At 44.3% G+C, this 21,056-nt stretch overlaps 1 protein-coding gene and 1 long non-coding RNA gene across 5 annotated transcripts in view; one reads left to right on the plus strand and one right to left on the minus strand.

The window, feature by feature from the left end:
* Positions 1-21,056, minus strand: part of MGLL (monoglyceride lipase) — a 104,198-nt gene that overhangs the window by 44,968 nt on the left and 38,174 nt on the right. The window contains exons 1-2 of one of the 2 annotated variants that reach the window (XM_021532152.4): positions 17,330-17,462; positions 16,597-16,735 (exon numbers count right to left, since the gene is read on the minus strand). In XM_021532152.4, coding sequence (XP_021387827.1) covers positions 16,597-16,735; positions 17,330-17,339 — 149 coding nt within the window. In that variant the 5' untranslated portion in view covers positions 17,340-17,462. Of the gene's footprint in view, positions 1-16,596; positions 16,736-17,329; positions 17,463-21,056 lie in introns of those variants that run through there. The other variant, XM_021532144.4, reaches the window with a different exon arrangement.
* Positions 17,405-20,492, plus strand: LOC116184078 (uncharacterized). 3 transcript variants are annotated; one of them, XR_004148810.3, is made up of 2 exons: positions 17,405-17,546; positions 20,223-20,492. It is a non-coding gene; the product is annotated as an uncharacterized LOC116184078 (long non-coding RNA). The 3 variants fall into 3 exon arrangements; XR_014958147.1 differs by lacking the exon at positions 17,405-17,546 and adding an exon at positions 18,008-18,099; XR_014958146.1 differs by lacking the exon at positions 17,405-17,546 and adding an exon at positions 18,859-20,137.

Genomic DNA, 21,056 nt, shown 5'->3' on the forward strand with positions numbered 1-21,056 from the left:
GTGCTGCTGAATTCCCCGGAAGTTTGCACGTATCAGGTAGAAAACACTGTGCACAGCCTGGACGCTCTCTGCAAAGTGACCTGTGCCTGAATCCCTGCTAGCTCTGATGTCTGTGGCAGGGAAAGCTCATGTATCTTCAGATGCTCCAGCGGGTTTTGGCTGGTGGAAGAGCGCTTGCTGCACATCTCGAAATAGCGGGGCTTTGGCACCTGCGCAGGGAAGCAGCTCCTGGTGAGCAGCAGGACTCCCCCACGCTCCCGGCCGAGCACAAAGCCAAGGGGTGAGCGGCCGCGACTCGGTCCCACGCTCCTGCTCGCACCCAGCTCTGCAGCAGCAATTAGGGGCTATTAGAGGAAACCACTTTATTGACTGCTGTTTGCAAAAGCAACAGATGGCTTTTGCAGATTCCTGTCCTTCCCATAGCCTTTATCACCTCCTCCTCCTCCTGCCCCCTCCCCACTGCAGGTTTCTGCCTCCTGGTACTGCACAGCTTGGCAAACAGATGCAGTGACTTATTACATACAACAAGAAGGCAAAATAATATTTATCTTTACTGTTCAAATCAACTACTGTTGGGCTGTGTTTAGTCCTCTTCCACGAGAAGGTGATACGCACCCATGACCTGTCCCTGCTCCCACATCTCCCCTGACTGGCATCAGGGGATCAGTCCCTCTATTGCGGCTGCAGCCTGTTAAGCTTTGTAAAACACAGCAATGCCACACCTGCAGTTAATACAAGGCACCTACAAACACCCTTCCCTTTATTAGGGAGGGTGGAAATTATGGAGGCCAGGCTGCAACACGCTCAGTGTGCACAAGTCCACGAGAACATGTTGTTCTTCTGTCCTGCCTCTTGGAGAGTTCACCAGCTGATCCAAGCTTTAGCTGTGTCCAAGCCTTCCCTATTTCTCACTGTGCTTCACATCCACTAATATTTCCTTGTGTGAGCAGCAGCTTTGCAGGGCAGGGTCATGCTTTAGGTTGCAGTTCTAGGTAGAAAGGCAGTACCAGGTTTAAGGGTTCTCGCTGTCTTTTCTGATTTTGCTTTGTCAAGGGCCAAGATAATTGTTTAGAGATGCAATTCCACAGTCAGCTGGAGGAGAGCAACTGTAGGGAAAATAAATTGCAGCACTGGACTTCTGGACTCACACACACAAGCAAGAGCCCTCTTAAAGCAAGACTGCTAGAAGAAAAATTCACTGAAAGCACACCCAGAAAGCTGCTGTGCTGTGGCACTTTGCAGGCCTGAAACACCACTTGGGGTTGGGTCCTGCTGGGCATAAGACCCACGTTCTTGCTTTGCTTTCATGTTGAAACTGAACTAGACAAAGAAAGTTGCAAGCAGGACAGTATGACTTTAACATCTTGGGTTCTCTGGGGACAGAGCCACTTCTCTGGGACCCTATGCATTCTCTTTCATTGCCAGAAAATAACCCAAAACATTAGGGCTGAACCGAAGAATGGAAGACAAGCTTCCTATGACTGCATATATGAAAAATGCAATCTTTTCCACCCCATTCAAAAGCATCCCTCTTCAGAGTAATATTTAAGTATTTGCCTTAACCTCAGGAAACTTTCTTCAACACACAAAAGTCAACAGGACTCTCCAAGTACAGGATGAAATTTAAAAAAGGATTTATAAATGCTGTCCAGAATAAGGACTGAATCACAGGCAGAAGTGATTTCCTGAATCAAGCCCTCCCAACTTAAGGTACTACCATGTTATTCTATGCTAGGCAACTGTGCTTTTCATCTGGTCTTATGGATGTTGTTACTAGAACCAGATCAGCTTTAACAAAGAACATCTGACTTGCACAGTTTTGAATTCCAGACACTAAATTCCTACAGTAATTTTTAAAAACAAACTGACAGGAAAGCTCTGAGCCAGCTAAGCTGCCAGAAAAATGACTGGCTTAAGTGCTACATTTTGTTATGTTGTTTGAGCTGATTTATCAGTTCCTTTGTAGCTAAACAATTAACTGTTATTTACCAAAAACTGGTGATTTTTTTGGACAAGCAAGTGGATAGTCACTCACAGATCTTCTAGTGGATTAAAAATGTTATGTGTGTATTTTGCTTCCAAAATATATTATAATGGAAAGCCACTGGAAGGTGTTCATTCTTGTTTTAGCTGGGTGAATGGGCCTCACTATGAGGATTAGCTATCTATCATATTATAAGATTTGTTGAGGTTTAAGTGTCAATCTGATTTCCTACCTTTGGTATTTGCTTAAGGGTTACAAAAAAAAAAAATCCAGGTAATAATTTAGAAGAACATGTAATGAAGAATAAATTTTTTGTTCACTATTGGTGATCTTTTCCTTTTCTGGAGGGTTCTTCAGGCCCTTGCTTTGGGTGTAAGACCTGAAGTTTGGAAGGGGGTTGTCTCTGTCTCTGCTCTTCGAATCAGTTTTTGCATTCTTTTTTCTGGAGGTGATTTGTGCCCCAAGACAATCCTGAAAAAACTTGGGCCATGTGTAGGGGTTACAAAAAGCTATAGCAATCTCACTTATGTTATGCATGCTTGTGACCTACACGCTTAGCCATGAGGTCAGCCTAGTGTCTCCAGTTAGACAGGAATATTTATGGAGTCAGGTGTGTCCCTTCATGCCATGCTTCACTAGGAGACATCTGAGTTATGTCCCCGTGAGGATGCAAGAGGGAGTGACTTTTGTCCCAATTCCAATCCATGTTTCAAGGAGACGTTTTGCCCAAGGGCTTTTCTTGCTCTCCTGCTCAATTTTTGCATTCTTAGCCTCTGCCCTACTGCCCACAGCTTTGCCATGCAGGCGCAGGCTCTGGGGAGCCACCTCTCTCTAGCAGCTCTAGCAATATTCTTCCCAAGTCAGGGAAAAAAGCAAATCAGAATGTCAATAGCCTGCAGCTGAATCTCTATCAACCTTCTCTCAAAATCACAGACCGTGCAGCGTTAGCATGGATACCTCACAGAGCTCTGGATCTGGAGGAGTTTATCTCTGGGGTTTAACTTAGGAAAACTTTCTGCATGAAAGAACATGTCCGAGGACCCTGCACTGTGCTCACAATTCACAATTTCTGCTTGACTATACAGAGCTTGTGGGGGCTGAGGGTTCTGTCCATTTGTGTTTGATGTGGTTTGATCTAGACTAGTAGAATCAGGAGCTTTATTCTTGTCCAGATCTTAAATTGGCGGTTAAAAAATAAGCCTCTTCAGCAAGCTCTAGTTCCTGCTTTCTTTCCTCATTTCCTCATTTCCTCACACTTGGAAGTTCCCATGCAAGTCCCTCTGAAGGGGCTGCTGTTAATTTAAGCATCATCTTGCTGTCTTACACCATAGAGATTCAGGGCTCAGTCTTAAAATCTGTGCCTGCTCTGGTAAGCAACTCTTTTGCAACATGTCTGCAAGCCTGGTCTCATCATACATCTTAAAATCACAACTCCTTACAAGAACAGAGTTAGGAGGACATTTCAGAACTGCCATGTTCTGAAACTGTCCAGGAGGAGTAACATGGCTAAGTTTTCCAAGCACCTCAGAAAGTGCAGACATCATAAATCAGCAGAGCAGAGGCAGAACCGGTTAGTACAAATATATTTCATAACAAAAGGTTCAACAGGATCCAGCTAGAGCCAGCACAAAACAATGTGGAGAAATAGTTTAAGCTGATTTATTGTAGTTTTTCTAAAAGTGAGCCGTCACTGAGAATAACTCATGAGCGGTGTAATGCAGGGAGAAGAGAGGAAGGAAATTTCAGATGGGGGTGGGAGAGAAAGAATTATTGGGTCCTTGCAACTGCATAGCTCTGGGTAAATCTCTGCAATGTTAACATTTAAGATCAGCTGTATTTAATTTCAAGGAGGGTTTGCAGTGATATTTTAGGGGACATAAAGCTGAGATCAGAGGTGAAATGCCTGGTGTGCAGCTTACAATTCATGGGTCGGATCTTCCCACCCCTTTCTTGGATAAAACTGAGGAGGAGGGATTCTAGGGTTACATGGACTGCCCTGGGGAGACACTCCTCCACTTTGATATCAGAGATGGGGTATGCCTTGGCAGAACTGGCTGCCAGACCTGCTGCTCTGAACCTGCAAGACAAGATCCCTGGAGACTTGGGCAACCCAGGGTTGGATCTGAGCTTTCCTCTGGCTGCTGCCCTTCTACAGAGCACAGGAAGCCTTGAAGGAAGGATTATGACTTCTGTTTCCAACAAGAAAAGGGGTAGACATTGCTGCACATACAGGACCAAGGAAAGGATGATGTAGAGGGACAGAACTGCCCCAGGACCTGACTGGGAGGAATGCTGGAACTGGACATCCCAGTCCTGTGCCTTGCTCTGCTTCAGCACTTGCTCAGTACAAGGGTTACAAGGGAGATAAAATGGAGGTCATATCTCCCAAGGGGAGCTACAGGGATAGATGCTAAATGATAGAAAGTAGTCAGTGTCTGTCTAAAAAAACTGTGCAAAACATTGCTCAAATAGAAGACATCAGCTGCAAAAGTCAAGTCAACCTGAAATCACCCCTAATTTTTTTTTAAATTAGCTTTAGGGTGTGGAGGGAGAATATGGCAAGAAACAAGAGTTTCTGGCACAGATCCCCTTGGAAATCAGGAAAAATAAAGTGCTTCTGGTTAGTTTTATTAAAAATTCATTTTGACTTGGAAGCACCACCACTGCAGATGAGTGATGGCTGCAGGGCCACCACTCTCAATGGAGCACCAACAGACAGGGAGTAAGAGCAAGAACAGTTTTCACAGACTCTCCCTCCTCTTCACTTGCACTGAATGTTTAATGATTTCCAAAGGGACAAAAATGGCTGTTTAGCCAGTCGTGTAGCAGTGTTTTCCTGAAATCAAAATGCAGATACTGCCTAGTGAGCCAAAGCCTTGTGTAGTGAGATGGACTGCCCTTTCCAAGCATGAGAAAGCTGCAGTTGAAGGGCAAGAAGCTTCTTCTGCACTGTCACTATCGCTGAAACTCAGCATTACTCACTAGTTCAGTACTACACTTGCTCTCTGAACAAGAAAAAGGTTTTTTTTATATTAAAGTATATCTCTGTTTCAAAGTAGCTGTGCAAAGTCAGTCCTTTTTACTGAACTCCCTTGAAGTCTTGGCATATTCAGAGCATTTGAACCTGTTCCAGTGGCAAGTCATTATTGCTGTTATAAGTTCATAACCTGAAATCCAACTCAACCCTAGAAGGGAGGATTCCTATAAAGGAACAAGGTGTATTCCATTAAGGGATGAGCTCAAACCATGCAAAAATGCTCCTTACATGGCATTCCAGCCACATTTTAACAATTTAATCTCACTTTTTGGCATAGCACAGAAGATGGAAATAGACAGCAGAATTCAGTTACTGAGGTGAGGAGTTTTAGATACGCTTCTGTAGCTTCCAAATTATGGAAATTATTTTATTTAGTAAAGCCACCCCCCTGGTTAGATCCACACAAGTACATGGTAATGTTTAAGTCCCTAGGAACATGCTGCTTGCTTAGTTATTTTCAAGTATTTGTTAAGAAGGGCCTGTGGTTTGAAACAAATAATCAAGTGCTCCAGAGAGTATCACATCTAAATGTTAAGTGACACCTGCTGAAGTTGTGTAGGACACGTCTGCAGGCTTCTTCTGACCTCAATTCTTTTGCAAGGCATTTTTCATGCAGGACATCACTCGGAGTCTGAACTCGGATGCACCAGAGGTTCTTCATAGTCAATCTCTGCCCCCATCAATGGTTCTTGAAAATGGGCTTTTCCCTGACTGATCACCTCCAGTCTCAAGCTGCTATTTCAGGGAGTGGATGGTAGAGACAACTCATAACCAGCAGTACTGAAAAAGTTGTTTCAGGAAGAATTCAGCTCAGCACCCCAGCACCTGTGCAGGGAAGAGGCTGAAAAGCACACACCTGGCACAAATGGGTCAGAATGTTTCTGAGCTATTCCTGCATGACTGAAGTACTCTGATCAGGCATTTCGGGCTTATGTGGGCAAACCTTCACTAGCTTGGAATCATAGAATGGTTTGGGTTGAAAGGGACCTTAAAGATCACTTAGTTCCAACCCTCCTGTCATGGTCAGGGACACCTTCCAGGAAGAGAGCTGTGAATAAAGAAGGAGCAAGAAAGGAGATGACACTTTACCTGTTCTGTAAAGTCAAGATACTATGTTATTATAACTTTTGAATAAAGTTGCACTGACAGTGCAAGTCCTAGTTGTATGGCAATGGTTTAAAGAAAAGACTTCAAGTCCCTGAAATACCTAGACCAAATAATTCTGTTTGTGGCCAAGCAATTCCACTCCTAATGTGGAACTCTTGATTACTTCCTGCACTGAGTCAATTGCCCATCCTCACTTTTACCTTCCTGATCTGATTTTGTCAGCAGTCCTCTGTGTTGGCAGAGATCTTAATTGGTTTTCCTTAACTAACTGACAAACTCATTGTAAGTTCAGATGTCAGAGGTAGCATGCATCTCTAAATTGCCAAGGCTTTTCACATGATTTTCCAAAATCTAGGGTGGAATTATCCCATAAACTTAAAGACAGAAAGTCAAGCATTTATTTCTTAATCCTAAGGGGCTTATGCATATTTTAACATATTTTGAGATTAAACACATTAATTTCCAATGAAATCTTGGCACATCCCAGTGCTGCACTTCAGCCTTGCCTAGCTATGAGAGGAATCTTTGCAGCAAGAGGCTTTACAGGCTCTGTCAAAATCAATATCAGCAGCTACTCCTCTGGGAAATTAGGAATGTCACAGGCAAAGCGTTTGCCAAGGCTTTCAGCATGTTCCAATTAATTTACTATTCCATGTTTACCGTAGACCTGAGGTAGGAAGGAAAGCTGAATGCAAGCAGTTAAACACAAGACATGGAACGCTGCTAAAACAATGATCACTGCAACAGCAGCTTTAAAGACTGAAATGTTTATTCATGTTTTGGACCAAAGTGAATTTTAGTCACAGGTGAGGTACAATGGTTTGCCTACAGATGACTTAAGAGTTGGATACAGGCTTTAGCCTATGGCTGCCAAATCAATATGTGTTATTTCTTGGCTGCACTGAGCTAATCTATGTGTCCAAAGGCTTTAGCTACTTCAGGCTTGGTTCCTAAAATGTTATTTCACTTCTAATACCAAGGCAGTTTCACCTCTCACAGTGAGGGCTGCCAAGCTAGCAGAAATAAGGAACCTACCTGCCATGAGTTTTAATCACTGCCTTGTTAATTTGTTCTTAAAAAGGGCTGGATGTAATAGCTTTAAGCTCCAAAATGTGAATGGGGACCTGTCCAACTTGAGGTGCAACTACTAGAATAAAGATGGGTGGTAACAATAAAAAAAAAAAGAGTATTTAGTTAGATGAGTCCTTGGCTGCAATCATTTTAGATACAGGCAAAGAAAGCCAAAGGCATGTAGGATGTCTTTTCTGCAGAAAAGCTTAAAATAGAAAAGGAAATCAATACTCATTTACAGTATCTGGCAGTCACTGAACCAAAACATACATGTACACCTACAGCTGAGCAGAAATAACAACATTTATTTAAACCACAAGCTGTTATTCTCCTGCAGGAATGCTGTGTTTCATGTGGAACAGAGACTGTACCACATATTTCTGACCATTTAAAAAAAGCCTCAACAATATCCAGAGCAAATGCTTTCAATACCACTGTTATTAACCCCACCAGCCAGGCCAGCTTCTACTCCTTCAGTTCCTGGCAAAGAAAGAGTGAGAGCTGGTATGGAGGAGAATGTGCCCAGCAGGAAGCAAACCTCTGATGGGCAGAACCCTTAAATAATGCTTCAAACCAGAAATGTGAACCTGTGTGTGTAAGAATGAGGCAATGTTTCCACTATGCAAAATTACAGGCTTCAAAGGAAGGAATAGAGTTTAACAAATCAGCATTCCCCAAACACCGAAAGTGAAATGAAATGTAAACAAAGTGAATCTGCTGATTGCTTGTTTTTTTCCATTCCCCAGCTTTGAGAAATGTGACCAGTAAATAAACAGGATAAATAATAACAGCAGCTGGCTTTTGTACAACACTCCTCGTACAGAAAACCCAAAATGCTTTACAAATGGTTCAACCAGGCTGCTTGCAGAGGTCACACAAGGCAGAGATGAGTGGCACCTCAAGAGATTCTCTGATCCATTACCCCACCCCAAGCAAGGATCAATCCTTCTTCCCACTGCCACATAAACTGAAGCACAGAGGTAAAAAACCTTTCCTGTGGCAGCACAGCATGCCAGAGGCAAAGATGGACACCCAGCACGAGTAAAAACCTGACTCTAAAGCAGCAGGAGCTCAGCAGCAGAGTTAAGGTACCACCATGGGTTCCCTGTGCTACATGGAAGGGGGCCACAGGGAACCTGGAAAGAACAAAGTCAATTAAAAAAAAATAATCTTTCTGTCTTAATGAATTTGTGGGTATCTAATAATGTCGGAGAGATGCTCTGTGCCTTTTCAGGACAACCTGGGTTGAGATGCTCCACATCCCTTGTTTGGGGAGGGACAGAGGATGACTGAATGCTGATTGCTTGAATGTCTTTTTAATAACATGAGGTTATGGATGCTGCTCAGAATAAAGATATTAATGGTCCAAATATTGTAGACTAGCTCTCACATAAAATTGAAAAAAATGAAGAAAAAGCGTAACCATTAAAGTCAGCTAAATGTTATGTTACAGAAATTTAATTACTTATTGCTTCCTTGCCACTCCTAATGCCTTTCACCCAGCAAGTTAAACCATTGCAGATTTCTGGAACTGACAGTTGAATCTGAAAGCCCGCTAAGATAATTTTGAAAATAAAAGCTAAAAGTATGTTGAAAAATCATAAAAATAAACTCATCTTCTCTGTTGGTGAACCAACTAACCTGCTGATATCCACAGCAAATTAAACAAAATACTGTTCTAAAGAAAGGCCAATGATTTAGGTCTTATTCCCTCAGTCTGCAAGCTTCAAGCTTGAGCAAGGAAGGAAGAAAATATACAGAGTAAGACATTTATCACAGGTCAGACAGACATCTGAAAAAGATCAGCAATCATTCTTGCATACTGAATCTACAGTAGTTTGTACATTTTCTCCTTACCTATCTGTACACAACACCAGAGCAAACAATTACTGCCCTGTTACTGCTGAATATTTGGCTTTAGCCCAGTTGTCAATATTTTGTCCCCCTTTTTTCCCCGTTCTTTCTTTTCAGCAATTGCCACTGAGAAAATTAACTTGTAGCAGAGCAGCAGAGAACAACTAATTCATCGCTTAGGAGATTTTATTTAAAATCTCTCTTCAAACATCAAGCGTTCTTCAACCACCAGCCGCTCAAGGAATAACTTATTTTCTCTGCCAACTTTCATCTAGATACTCCATCCCCAATTTGTATCACTTGACTGGATGTCTACACACAATTGTAGACAAAGAAACAAAAGTATGGATCAATTGTGAATCTGATTCTGTAAATCACTGGTCATTGTGTCTAAAGACTGCCTTTACCATGGTTTGCCTGTTCTCTGCTCCTCATTGCCTCCTTTTTTCTGTTTTGTTTTTTTTTTTTAAACTAAATTCTAGGTCTTGCAAGTTGCCTTTGCCACCACTCAGTATGGGAGGATTCAGAGATTTCCATCATCGAGTGAGTGCCTGCCAAACAGAAACAAAGATAGTTCCTGGCTGGAGAGCCAGCGTCTGACACAGAAGGGAGGACTCCTTCATGCCAGGGGAAGTACTCATGAAGTTTGGTATTACTCAAGGTTCTGGGATATTGAAAACTGATACAAAAAGAGTGAATCCTTTCAGATACAAACATACTGCATCTGCCTAAGAGGAACAAGCAGATTCCAAGCAGAGAAAGACCAAGACAAGGATCTTTCCCCTCTCCTGCTGTTGGGGATATCCCATAGGAGCATGCTTGAAGGCAGATAAATCTGACTGCAGTGCTGTGGCCACCAGGACAGCTTCCTCCAGCTGTTCCCTTCCTGGCTCCAAGGCCACACCTTGGTACCACTGTCTGAGCAGTGAGTCTGGTCAGCTTGGGGTGCCTTCCTCCCACCACCCAGTGACTCCCCCAAGTCTGGTTGCTTTAGATGTTTGTGGCTGGGACTAGCCCAAGGTTGGTATTTGGGATTGCTGCACCAGTATTTGTCTTTCAGTTAACATAAGTGAAACTGTATTGGTCTGCAAGAGGAAACCCTAGAGGAGATATAATTTTAATGATGTCTAAAAACTTTACTTATACTGATGTTTGCTCATTTCCTTCTTTCCTGTTATGGGCAGTAAGTTATACTGACACAGCGTCAGAATGTCTGTGCTGTGGAGCACAGGACAGGGATGGCTGGGTGTAGTTAAGGATATAACTGGGATGGGATGAGGTAAGGGACCTGCCTAAGCATAGCTGTAGGAATCTCATGGGCAAGATGCAACACTTATCTCCTCAGATACCTGGAATAATAAGCCATTTGCTATCAGGGTTGTGTCACATCTCTTGCATAAGGGACAATAGGTTCCAAACACTGGTGGCTTCCATTCAAGTGGGAACACATTAGGACAATGACATGCCTGAACCTAGGGAAGGCAACTCAGCCAAATATGTCTGCAGGGACAGCTCTTACAACAATGCAATTTCCCTAGAAGAACAAAGAGGTCAGATGTTCACCCTGACTTTAAAAAGGATGAAGTCACAGCAGTCTGAAGGGACCTCACAAGGCCAACTCCTCTGCTACAGACATCTAGAAAAAAATAGCCTCTTCCAGCCAGAACAGCTGTACAGCCAGTTCTTGTAGATATATTCATAGTGATCCAAAAGAGCTGCTGTGTGTTCCCAAGGGATGTTCTAAGAGTGCTAGAGAAATTGAAGCAAGGAACTGTGTGCAGCTCTTTTATTATTTTCACTAAACCCATGTATTCCTTATAGCAGTGAAGTAAAGTGCTCTTGCATCTGGAACCCTGGTATGATCACTGGGTTGTCTGCTTCAACCATTGTGTCACTACCAACAAATAGCTGGTTCAGAGCACTCCCCATTTGATGAGATGAAGCAGAAGTCAGTGGAGGGTCTGTCCAGGATAAAGATCTCTAAATGCTGAGTGACCAACTTGGGTATCTATCAGAGTCATGGCACAAAGCCAGTACTGATCATCACACTAGTATTCCAATTAAAAGCAAATGAACTGTTTGTTTTACAGATGCCAGGTTTGCTTATCCTTCAGTCTCTGGTGGAATAATGTGTAGAAAAATTATCTTTACAACACTATCTTTAGACCATTTTTCTTCTTTTCTGTTATTTCTACCATTGCTTCTTATAATTCACCATACTGGACAGCATTGTTTCCAATTCATCAGGTGGCACACAGAACTAACACTGATTTTGCTTTTTTTTTTTTTTTTTTTTTTTTTTGCTGCTCTCAGGATCAAGATGAAATATTACTGCTTTGAGACCCACAACAGGGAACTCCAGAAGTCACCTTGTTCCCAGAGACTGATGTCACAAAGTTGTACACCTGTGCTCAGAAGCAGACCCTAACAGGGCAACAAGCAAAAGGAACAGTTTAATTACAATTGTTATTCCATTTGCTATTCACCTTTTCCCTTGGTTTCTGTGGAATACAAGGCAGATTTACTTGTGTTGGACATTCCTGTGGAGATTGAAAAAAAAAATTATGATACTGAGGAAGCCTGTTGGAAGTATCTGAGAACCAAAGCTGCTCCCCTGTCGGTCAGAGTCCCTCTCACACAAAGCTGGTTTGCTAATTTGCCCATCCTCTGGAACCACATACAGAATCATAAAAGGATGCCCCCATTCACAGTGAATAAGAGAGTCACATGGAGCAAAGATAACAGAAGCATTAAGGGAACACATACACAGCTGATGAGAAGAAGGGATGCTTCAGAAACTCAGGCAATAGCAATACAGCAAGCAAAGCCTGGAATGTTGATTTGACAATGATCATTGTCATTCCCCTTTGCAGTGTGTGCAATGGGATCAGAAAAACAGAGGGAGCTGAATTCATCCTACAGCAAACTGTGCTGACATAAGTCACTTTGCATCCTACAGATTTGGCTTTAATTTTGAGTTGACCTCATTAGTACAAAGTATTCTTCAAGACTGATGCTGAATTAGAAACTGCTTTGAATATTTCTAGAGACTAACACAATACACTATAATTAAAGACATTATAATCAGTACTTGATTTCTTTTGCTTTGACTTCACTTTGCCTTATTTATTTATTTATTCATTCACTTTGGAAAGGTCTGAAAGTCAAATTCAATTTTGTCATTTGCTTATGCTGGGAGCTGCACTGTTCTTCTGGAAATGGCATGGAAGTGCTGGTAATGAGATGTCAAAACCATCAAGCAATATTTACAATTTAAGGGCCAGTTCAAATATAAAAGCAGTTTGTATTTCTCCACCACAGGCACATCTGCAAAATCTTTGGGGAACATAGAAATCTGTTTTCTCCTTATTGGCTTGGCCTTTCATTACTAACAAGTCAGAAAGAATGGCAGGCGTTCTTCAAAGAGTAAAAGAAATGTAAAAAGTAAATAGAGAAGTGAGTGACTTTTGTTTGTTTAATTTTGTATTTTTAAACACGGCTCAGGTGTAGAAGTGAAAGAACTCTTAGAAAGGCACTGTTTACTCAGACAATTGCAGCTCTGTTTACTTAAACCATGGTCATGATGTCTGAAGTTGAGCCAACCCATTCCAGTGTATGTTAACAATGGCCCAGGAATGCCTCTGTGAACCACAGGCAGAGAACCACAGTGGGTCCTGGCAACCCTCTAAAAATCCACCTAGAGACCACTCTGTGAGAGACACTGAAGCATCATGCTGACTAGCCAGGTAATGGTTTCTCTTTGGTGACTGAGGAAGCTCACATTCATAGATGTCTGGAAATCACAATTTCAAGTACACCCTCTAGCTTCAAGTGTCTCAAGTGTCCAGCTTAAAGTGGATCTACCAGATGGATCTACCAGGACAGACTCGGGCATCACTCTGTCTGAAGTCAGTGGCAACTGCAGCTATGAGCACATTTGAAATAATTACTCTGAGTCAATAAATCTTATAGTATTTACTTGAAGTCAAGAAGAGGGGCTAAAAGTGCCCCAGAAAAAACTATTTGTACTTATCTAGGTAGTGACAAGAATGGAGGAAGCATCTAGAAAAGGCTACGAGTATACAGACCACAGAGGAAGAAGGTCACCTCTGAAGTTCCCCAAGCCCTTTAGGGGCCTCAAAGGAAATGTCTTGACTTCTCCTCCCAACTTTCCTTCCCCTTCCTCATCAGCATCTATTCTTAGCAGCTTTGTTTGAGAGCTGGGAATAGAACTTGGTTTCTTAATTCCTCACCTCCTGTTACCTCATATTTTGTCTCAGCGTGCTCAGGGTGGTGACGGAGGTTCAAACCTTGCATGGAGCTGTTTATGTTTACACAGTGACTGCTTTCCCATTAAGTAGGGTTTCTTTGGCTACTGGGACATGCTATAGGCATGAAATCAGTCCTGTTTGGTTCTAATGATTTAATTCCTTCAAACAACATTACAAAGTCCTGAAAGTGCCATGCCTTGCCCAGATCCTAAATGTTGTATTCAGCAGTGAGCACTTGGTGCCAAAGATTTACCCATTTTCATGGGTCACAAGTTCTGTTGTTGGCACAAAACATGAAAACGACACCAGAACGTACTGCTTTTTCTTCCTCCCTGCTGCATTCAGCAGGACCACTTAATTACACTTTAAGATGGAACTGGCTCAAAAGTTGGGCAGCCTGCAGGGCTGCTGGCCAGGAAGCTGCACCTGCACTGCTGCCAGCAGGCAGCCAGAGAAGACGACACCCAGGCCCCAGCTCTGCTGTTGGGAGTGACTTCCCACGCCAAAAACAAGTAGAAAACACTGTCTTTCTTCTTCCTTAGTCCCATTACTCCTTACTCCATCTACCCCATATAATCATTATGACATCTGAGTGCCTTTGTGTGTCAGCTTCCTGTGAAGTAATCACCTAAATCCCTCTCTGAAACAAAGCAGACCCTGCTGAGGAACTCACAATAGGTGCCTTTCACTGGCAGGACAACCTTGGCCTCAGTGGCATTTATAACAAAGCTTCCATATGTGCACCAGTATGGGCTGATCAGTCAGATCAACACCACACAAGATCAGAGCCTGGGTATTTGTGAGCATGAAGCAATAATACCTCACCAAATTTCTCCATCTTCCTGAAAAAATAGTTTCTGGTGGGTTTTTTGTTTATTTGTTTCTTAAATATGCTATAGCACATTAATCTGCCACAGACTTTTATCTACATTTATGAGTCTGTTTAAGGAGATAAAAAAAGAAGCACCAGCTCCAAGGGGTGATGTCTGTCTGTCATCCCCACTTTCAGAGACTGCCTGGCCATTGTCTGCTCTTCAAGCCCAGGCTAGGACTACCTTTTAATATTTCCTTTGGCTGATATCCTGGGTTTTCCTCCTCCCTGGGGGAGGGATCAAGGGCAATAAATTCTATTCTAATAGAAGACAAGTCAGTGATAATCTCTGGGCATCTGCAGTGAAGAGGTATTTCTACAGCTCTAGCTGGGATTAGGCACATAATGGATCAATGAAAGATCCCACCGTTTGACGGTTATAGCATCATTCATTAGTGTTAAGATTTGAACCTGAATCAACAATTGAGTTAGAAGATTGAAAGAATTGCTTTCAGTATTTGAAATAAATTGTAACAGCCCTGTAAAAGTCCCCTGAGGTGTCTCTATTTCTCTCTCTATACATATATATAGAGAGATCAGTTTTGCTGAACACTTAAAATTAGATGAAAGTTGCTGAGCTTCTACATAGGAAGAAGAAAAAGCTGAGCTTCTTATGTAAAGTGAAAGGGGGCAAAATAATGTATTTTTGGTTTGCCTATCAAAGCACTTCAGGAGCAGTCTTGATCACAGGATTCAGGCACTGACTTGTTACTCAGTCACTTACCATCTCTCATATATAACAATTCATGAACAGCTAATAATAAACAATACGCCCCCTTCTTATACACAACATGCAAACACACACACAGGAGCTCCTTGTAAATGAGCAACACTGATCCCATCCACTTTTTCTTGTCACAAAACTAGGACAAGTTCATTTTTAATTAACCGCTTAGTGTAGAGACCACTTAAAAAAAAATTAACTACCCAGAGGACTTAGACACCAAGTTTTCACTCTCAGCTCCTTATAATTTCTGGAACAAAGACCCATCCACCCACTACTAATTTGGTAAGAAATTAAATGTGATAAAAAAGCAGTTCCACAACTGGGTGATAAATGTTATGGGGTAGTTAATGATTAATTACCATTATAATACAAAACAGCCTGGTTTCACTGTAGAAACTTGATTTCGTAGCATTATTTTTCCATAAAGACAATCTTCAGGTTGGTGCAAGGACTATGTAATGCATCAGTGCCAGAAAGTTTCCTCCTTGTTTCTGAAAAGTAGAAGCAACTATAAAATGCTTGGAGATCTTGAGGCAGACCTCTGTCCTGCAGCCCAGCCTGGGCAATGGAGCTATGGTGGGGTGGCTGCACTGTCCTCCCCTCTGAGGCCAGTATATTTTGGTGCTTGCTCACCCTCTATATTACCTGAGTGCTAACCAGCCCTATGTTATTCCCATTGTCCCTTAGTTTTGTAGGCATAAACCCCAAGGCCAGCTAACTTGGACCTGTATCCCTCTCTCAGAGCAGTTGCCAGGCAGGTTTGGGCAGAGGATGGTGTCCAACCTGTTGGGTCGTCAGGATAAAGTTTAACTGCCTACTACAGATTGAACAACCTGTTCCTGTGATTGTTTTCTAGCTATATAAAATCAACACAGCTCTTCCTGTTGGCTTACAGAAAAAAAAAAACAATTAAGCAATATCCAGATTTTTATGAAGTAGATGCCTACATAATTAGTGGCAGCACAAATATATGCCAAGCCAGCAGACACTGAATGAAGAAAGATCATAACTAGGGGAGCCACATCAGAACATAATTAGCACAGAAAGCTATTAAAGAAATTATTTAAATTATGACCAAAATACTAGAAAAAATTCTCTGATTCCTTGTCTGTATTTATCACACAGGTCAGTTTTGAAATTGCAATTGCCAGTGAGAGAGCTCCCTGAATCATTTACTAAGTATAAATAATTTAAAACCAGTCAAAAAGCAATGCAGTCAAACATTCTGCCTGTCGCCCTGCTATTACTATTGAAACCGAACTCAGATGCTGATGTTAAGTTTGTTGACACTGAGAAAATCGGAAAGAGTGAACATTCCAAAGCCTGTATCCGTGTCCTCCCTGACTGCCTGTGCTATTAGTTTGAGGATAGTTGTTTACTTCTGATAGGCATCAGCCACCTGCCAGAGCCACTTGGTAGAATATTGAGCTGCCAACCAAGCCAGCTGTGCATGGAATGACAGTAGCTCCACTTTTATATCCACAAGTCTGACTTGAGCAAGTTAAGGTTTGGAGAATGCAGTTTTTACAGTAGGGACTTTCTTAGTTGAGAGAAACCTCTCTTAGTTCTATAAAGCTCCATGTACACAGCCCTGTAAATAGCTATAAATAATAATCACATTAACAGAGTCATATCTAGTGATAGTAGAAAGGACATTTGCTTGAAAGTGCTCACCTGGGAGCTGCTGCTGGCTTCCAATACCTGCAGAAGAGATACTGCCCATCAGCATTGATGATATGGGGCAGATCCTTGTATGGGATGTTTTGAGGACTCCGCTTTGGCGAACTTTCCTCTGGCATTCTGGAAGAATGACCTGCAAGGTATTAGAAGAAACAAGACATACTTTAAAACAGGTGAAAACAAGATAAAAGCTGATGGGCTTGGCAGCCACAGACACTCAAGAAAGTCAATCAGTCAAGGCAAGTCCTCTCTCCACTGATGGGAAGCTGCTCCCAAAACAACAGCCAAAGAGCCCCCAAAATCTCTGCTTTAAAACAGAAATGTAGCAAATGTTTTTGTTCAGAAAAGGCTCACATTTAGAGGTAGAGCACTGGGGGAGGGAGAGAGCAAGAAGAAGGGAAGATCAATCCACCATCAGTACTTCATTTACAGCTTTCTATTCCGCACTTCTCCCATCTGAGTTTATTTTGCATCATTTTGTGAAGCAGATCCTAAAGAGAATATTTCAACTGCAATCAAGAGCAAATTATGCAGCAATCGCTACAGATACGAAAAGACAGCTGCATAAAAGATTTATCTCTGGCGGAACATCTCCACAGAACAGTGGAGGGTACACAGCAGAGGTATCTGCCACCGTGTCATCATTAAGATCTTCTCTGACATCTCAGACAGGAAGGTGGCGGCGGCGGCGGGGAGCAAAACATTTCCAAGAGAATTTGCCACAAACCTGTTTTCATCCTGTGCAAGCGTTTGCATTCTAGTGAGGAGCCGGCATCGCAAGTCAAACGCAAGCAGATGAGGCTTTTTGCATCTCGCTGCGGAGCCGCGTTCACAGCCCGGCAGCCCCGCGGCTCCCGGCGGGCGCCCGGCGGGTCCCTCCCGGCGCTGCGCGGGGCGAGCCCCGGCTCCTCTGGCCGGCTCGCTCTTTGAGGAAAGTCGCTTGGGTAATTCACCACTTCTCGTTCATCACTTTTTTTTTTTTCCTTCTCAAACAAATTGCGTGTGCGGGCTGAAGTGGCGGTGGTGGGAGGGGAGGCTGGGAAGGGTTGGGGAGAGGGAGGGCTGGCGGGTGGGAAAGCTGCAGTCCACTTTCCAGAAGCTGCTGCACGTACATCAAAGGCACCTTGAACACATGCAGCTGGAGCAGCTCACAAAGTTCCTGCCGCGGCAGGTTGTTTGCAACTTTACTTCCTTCCTGCCACTTACAGTTCGGAGGCCGCGGCGACGGGGGGAGGCGAGGGAGGGGGAGACCTTTCCTCAAAGCGATCCCCGCTGCGAAGCCATCTCTCGTGTAAGCGCAACTTCCCCAGCCCCGCGCTGCCAGGCGAGGAGCGGGAGGGAGGGGAGGAGGAGGAGGAGGAGGAGAGGGAGGAGGGAGGATCCAAGCACCGACGCGATGCCAGGTCGCCAGCCCCGCACACACATCCTCCGGCCGCGGCCGGGCGCGGCGGCTCCGCGACCGCCGGCGGAGCCGAAGCGCGGTGGCTCCACCGCACGGTGCGCACGGGCTGCTCCCGGAGACGGGGAGACAGCGGCGGAAGGGCGGTGGGTGGGTGGGTGGATGGATGGAGGATGCATGGATGCGCGGATGCGTGGATGGATGAAAGGATGGATGGAGGGGCGGGCGGTGCTGCCGCACCCTCGGCTGGGCTGGGCCGGACTGGGCGAGCAGCGGGGGAGCCCCGCGGTGCCCCCGGGCCGCCTGGCCGCGGGGAGGGCGGAGGCACGGCCGCCCCTTCCCCGGTGCCCTCCCGCGGGGGCTCCGCACCGGCTCCGCCGCCGCCCCGCTGGGGAGGCGGCCGCCGCGGCGGAGGGAGCGGCCGCAGCGACCCGCAGCCCCCGGCCCCGGGACCCGGGCACGGGAGCGGCCGCATTGCCCCCGCAGCCCCCGGCCCCGGGACCCGGGCACGGGAGCGGCCGCATTGCCCCCGCAGCCCCCGGCCCCGGGACCCGGGCACGGGAGCGGCCGCTCAGCTGCTGCGGGCTGGGGGACAGCGGAGACACCCCGGGGGCGGGAGCGGAGAATTTCGGAGAGAGGACATCGTGGAGCCGTGCTGCCTCCTGGGCACCCCGGTCCGAACAGCTCCTTGGGATCCCAACACCAAACTTGCTGTTTAATGTGCATCTCTTCAGGCTTTGAAGCCATACCGGGGTGATCACTCCGATACTAGCCCAGAGAAGTGCCCAAGCTTTGCAGCCTCATTCAGGGTAAAGGTCATTTATAAACACAGCATATGATTTATACTCACATAAATCACGATATCACTTTAGACTATATGCAATACATGTGCTGCTAACTCTGTAATGTGAGATCTATTTGGTGTATATGATACTTGCTTATAAAAATTGTCACAGCAAGGCTCCCTGAAGTCAAAATAGCTCCCCAGCTTTAAGGGGATCTATCCCAATAAAGAATTTTGTCATTTAATACTGCTAAGTGGTTAGCATTGATTGAGCACAGATTCATGCGTTTTACATTTCATCAGCTCCTTTCATTTTTACATGCCTACATATGCTTAGAGGTCTCAAGCCTTTCTAAGAAGAGGCAGCTATTAACCTTATTTTTGAAATGAAGGTACATGCTCATCAAGTGTAAATCTGTGAAGAAAGGTTGAGGAAAGGAAATAAATACATGCTAACACTAATAACAATAAATGCAAAGCCTCAGAGATGAACCGTACAAAAATAAAAAGGAAGTGAAAACCGGATTTTATTTTCTTCATCTTTCAGTGCCGTTTATATTAAGTGCCTGGGGGGTGTTAGTTATAAATGGCAAAAGCAAAATTACATGTTTTTCTGACTGCTGTTGTTTGGGAAAAAAATTGAACAAAACCAACATTTATGGTTGTTTGTAATGAGTGAGATTTAGGTCAGATGGCTCTTAAGCAGAGCCTGGGAGCTGTACCTGGAGCTGTACAATTTGCTAGGCCAGTTACTATCTAAGTATGAATGGGTGGAATTAAAGAGCTATCACAAGCCAGCTCCAGAGTTGGTGGAAGCAAGGACATATATAATTATTTAAATGATACAGATCAGATAATAACTGGATTAAGAAGAAAAGAAAGAAGGAAAGAAGCCTCTTCCCCTGCTCAGGGTTTATCTGCCAGGAACACTTTACTGCTTCCCTACAGCCATCCATGAAATCTGATGCCAGGAACAGGCTCCTGTCCTGCTGTGGTACTGGGAATATCTGAGTTCCCAGGGCCACAGAGGGGTGGAGGGAGTTGGGGAGAAAATATCTTTTTAAACTTCTGGATAAAAATAGCATCTCAAGGAAAACAACCTTTGCTGGGACACAAGGGTGAGATCCTGACTTTGAGAGCCTGCCCTGGTCAGCCCAGATATATGATTCCCTTGATAGCCTGTTAACCTCGGTGTAGCTAAAATTGGAGACAGCATAACTGTGGTGCAGCCTGCCCTCTCTGCAGGCCCAGCTCCTCACCACAGCACTGGAATGGAGAACCAACCAACAGCTCCTTCCCTTCTCACCAGCTTCCCTAAGACCCCAGGAATTCGAGGACATTTCTTCCCACGGGTGATACACGCTTCCCCATCTCAATGTTAACAACATGAAAATGAATGAGGAGCAACTGCTGACTTGTTGTTTTATTATTTTGCAGAGTTTAAGCTGTGAATGAAAAGCCACTGGAGAAAACTGGTCTGGGGAATTCACGTACCTGATAACCAGACTACACACCAGGCTTCAGCAGAGCAATTGCTGCATACTGGCTCCCTGTGAGAAATCAAAGGGCTGCCTGGGCAAGCAGTATTTATGAGATTGTAACATCCTCTCTTGTCTCGGTAGAGTGAAATGTGTTTCAGAAATAGAGTTTAGGCCAAATCAACTTCTAATAAAAAACAGATTCACACTTGGTGAATCTTTACACTAACTCAGCATTACTCAATCTTTGTAGGAAAGGATGTTTGGTTTATTAAAGGCTGAGCCCTGCTTAATTAAGTGTCTCCATTGACCCCCAAGGTATGCACAGGAATATAGAGAAAAGAGATACACTTTCAGATTAAGTAAATTTTAGGGAAAGGATCAATTGCTGGAATGACAGAGTAGATACATGCCATGCAACTTGATATCACAGCAGAGATAGTGAGGAGGAGAGGAGAGGAGAGGAGAGGAGAGGAGAGGAGAGGAGAGGAGAGGAGAGGAGAGGAGAGGAGAGGAGAGGAGAGGAGAGGAGAGGAGAGGAGAGGAGAGGAGAGGAGAGGAGAGGAGAGGAGAGGAGAGGAGAGGAGAGGAGAGGAGAGGAGAGGAGAGGAGAGGAGAGGAGAGGAGAGGAGAGGAGAGGAGAGGAGAGGAGAGGAGAGGAGAGGAGAGGAGAGGAGAGGAGAGGAGAGGAGAGGAGAGGAGAGGAGAGGAGAGGAGAGGAGAGGAGAGGAGAGGAGAGGAGAGGAGAGGAGAGGAGAGGAGAGGAGAGGAGAGGAGAGGAGGGCACAGCAGG

Source organism: Lonchura striata, chromosome 12 (assembly GCF_050655825.1).
Source record: "Lonchura striata isolate lonStrDom1 chromosome 12, ASM5065582v1, whole genome shotgun sequence".
NCBI classification, from domain to species: Eukaryota; Metazoa; Chordata; class Aves; order Passeriformes; family Estrildidae; genus Lonchura; species Lonchura striata.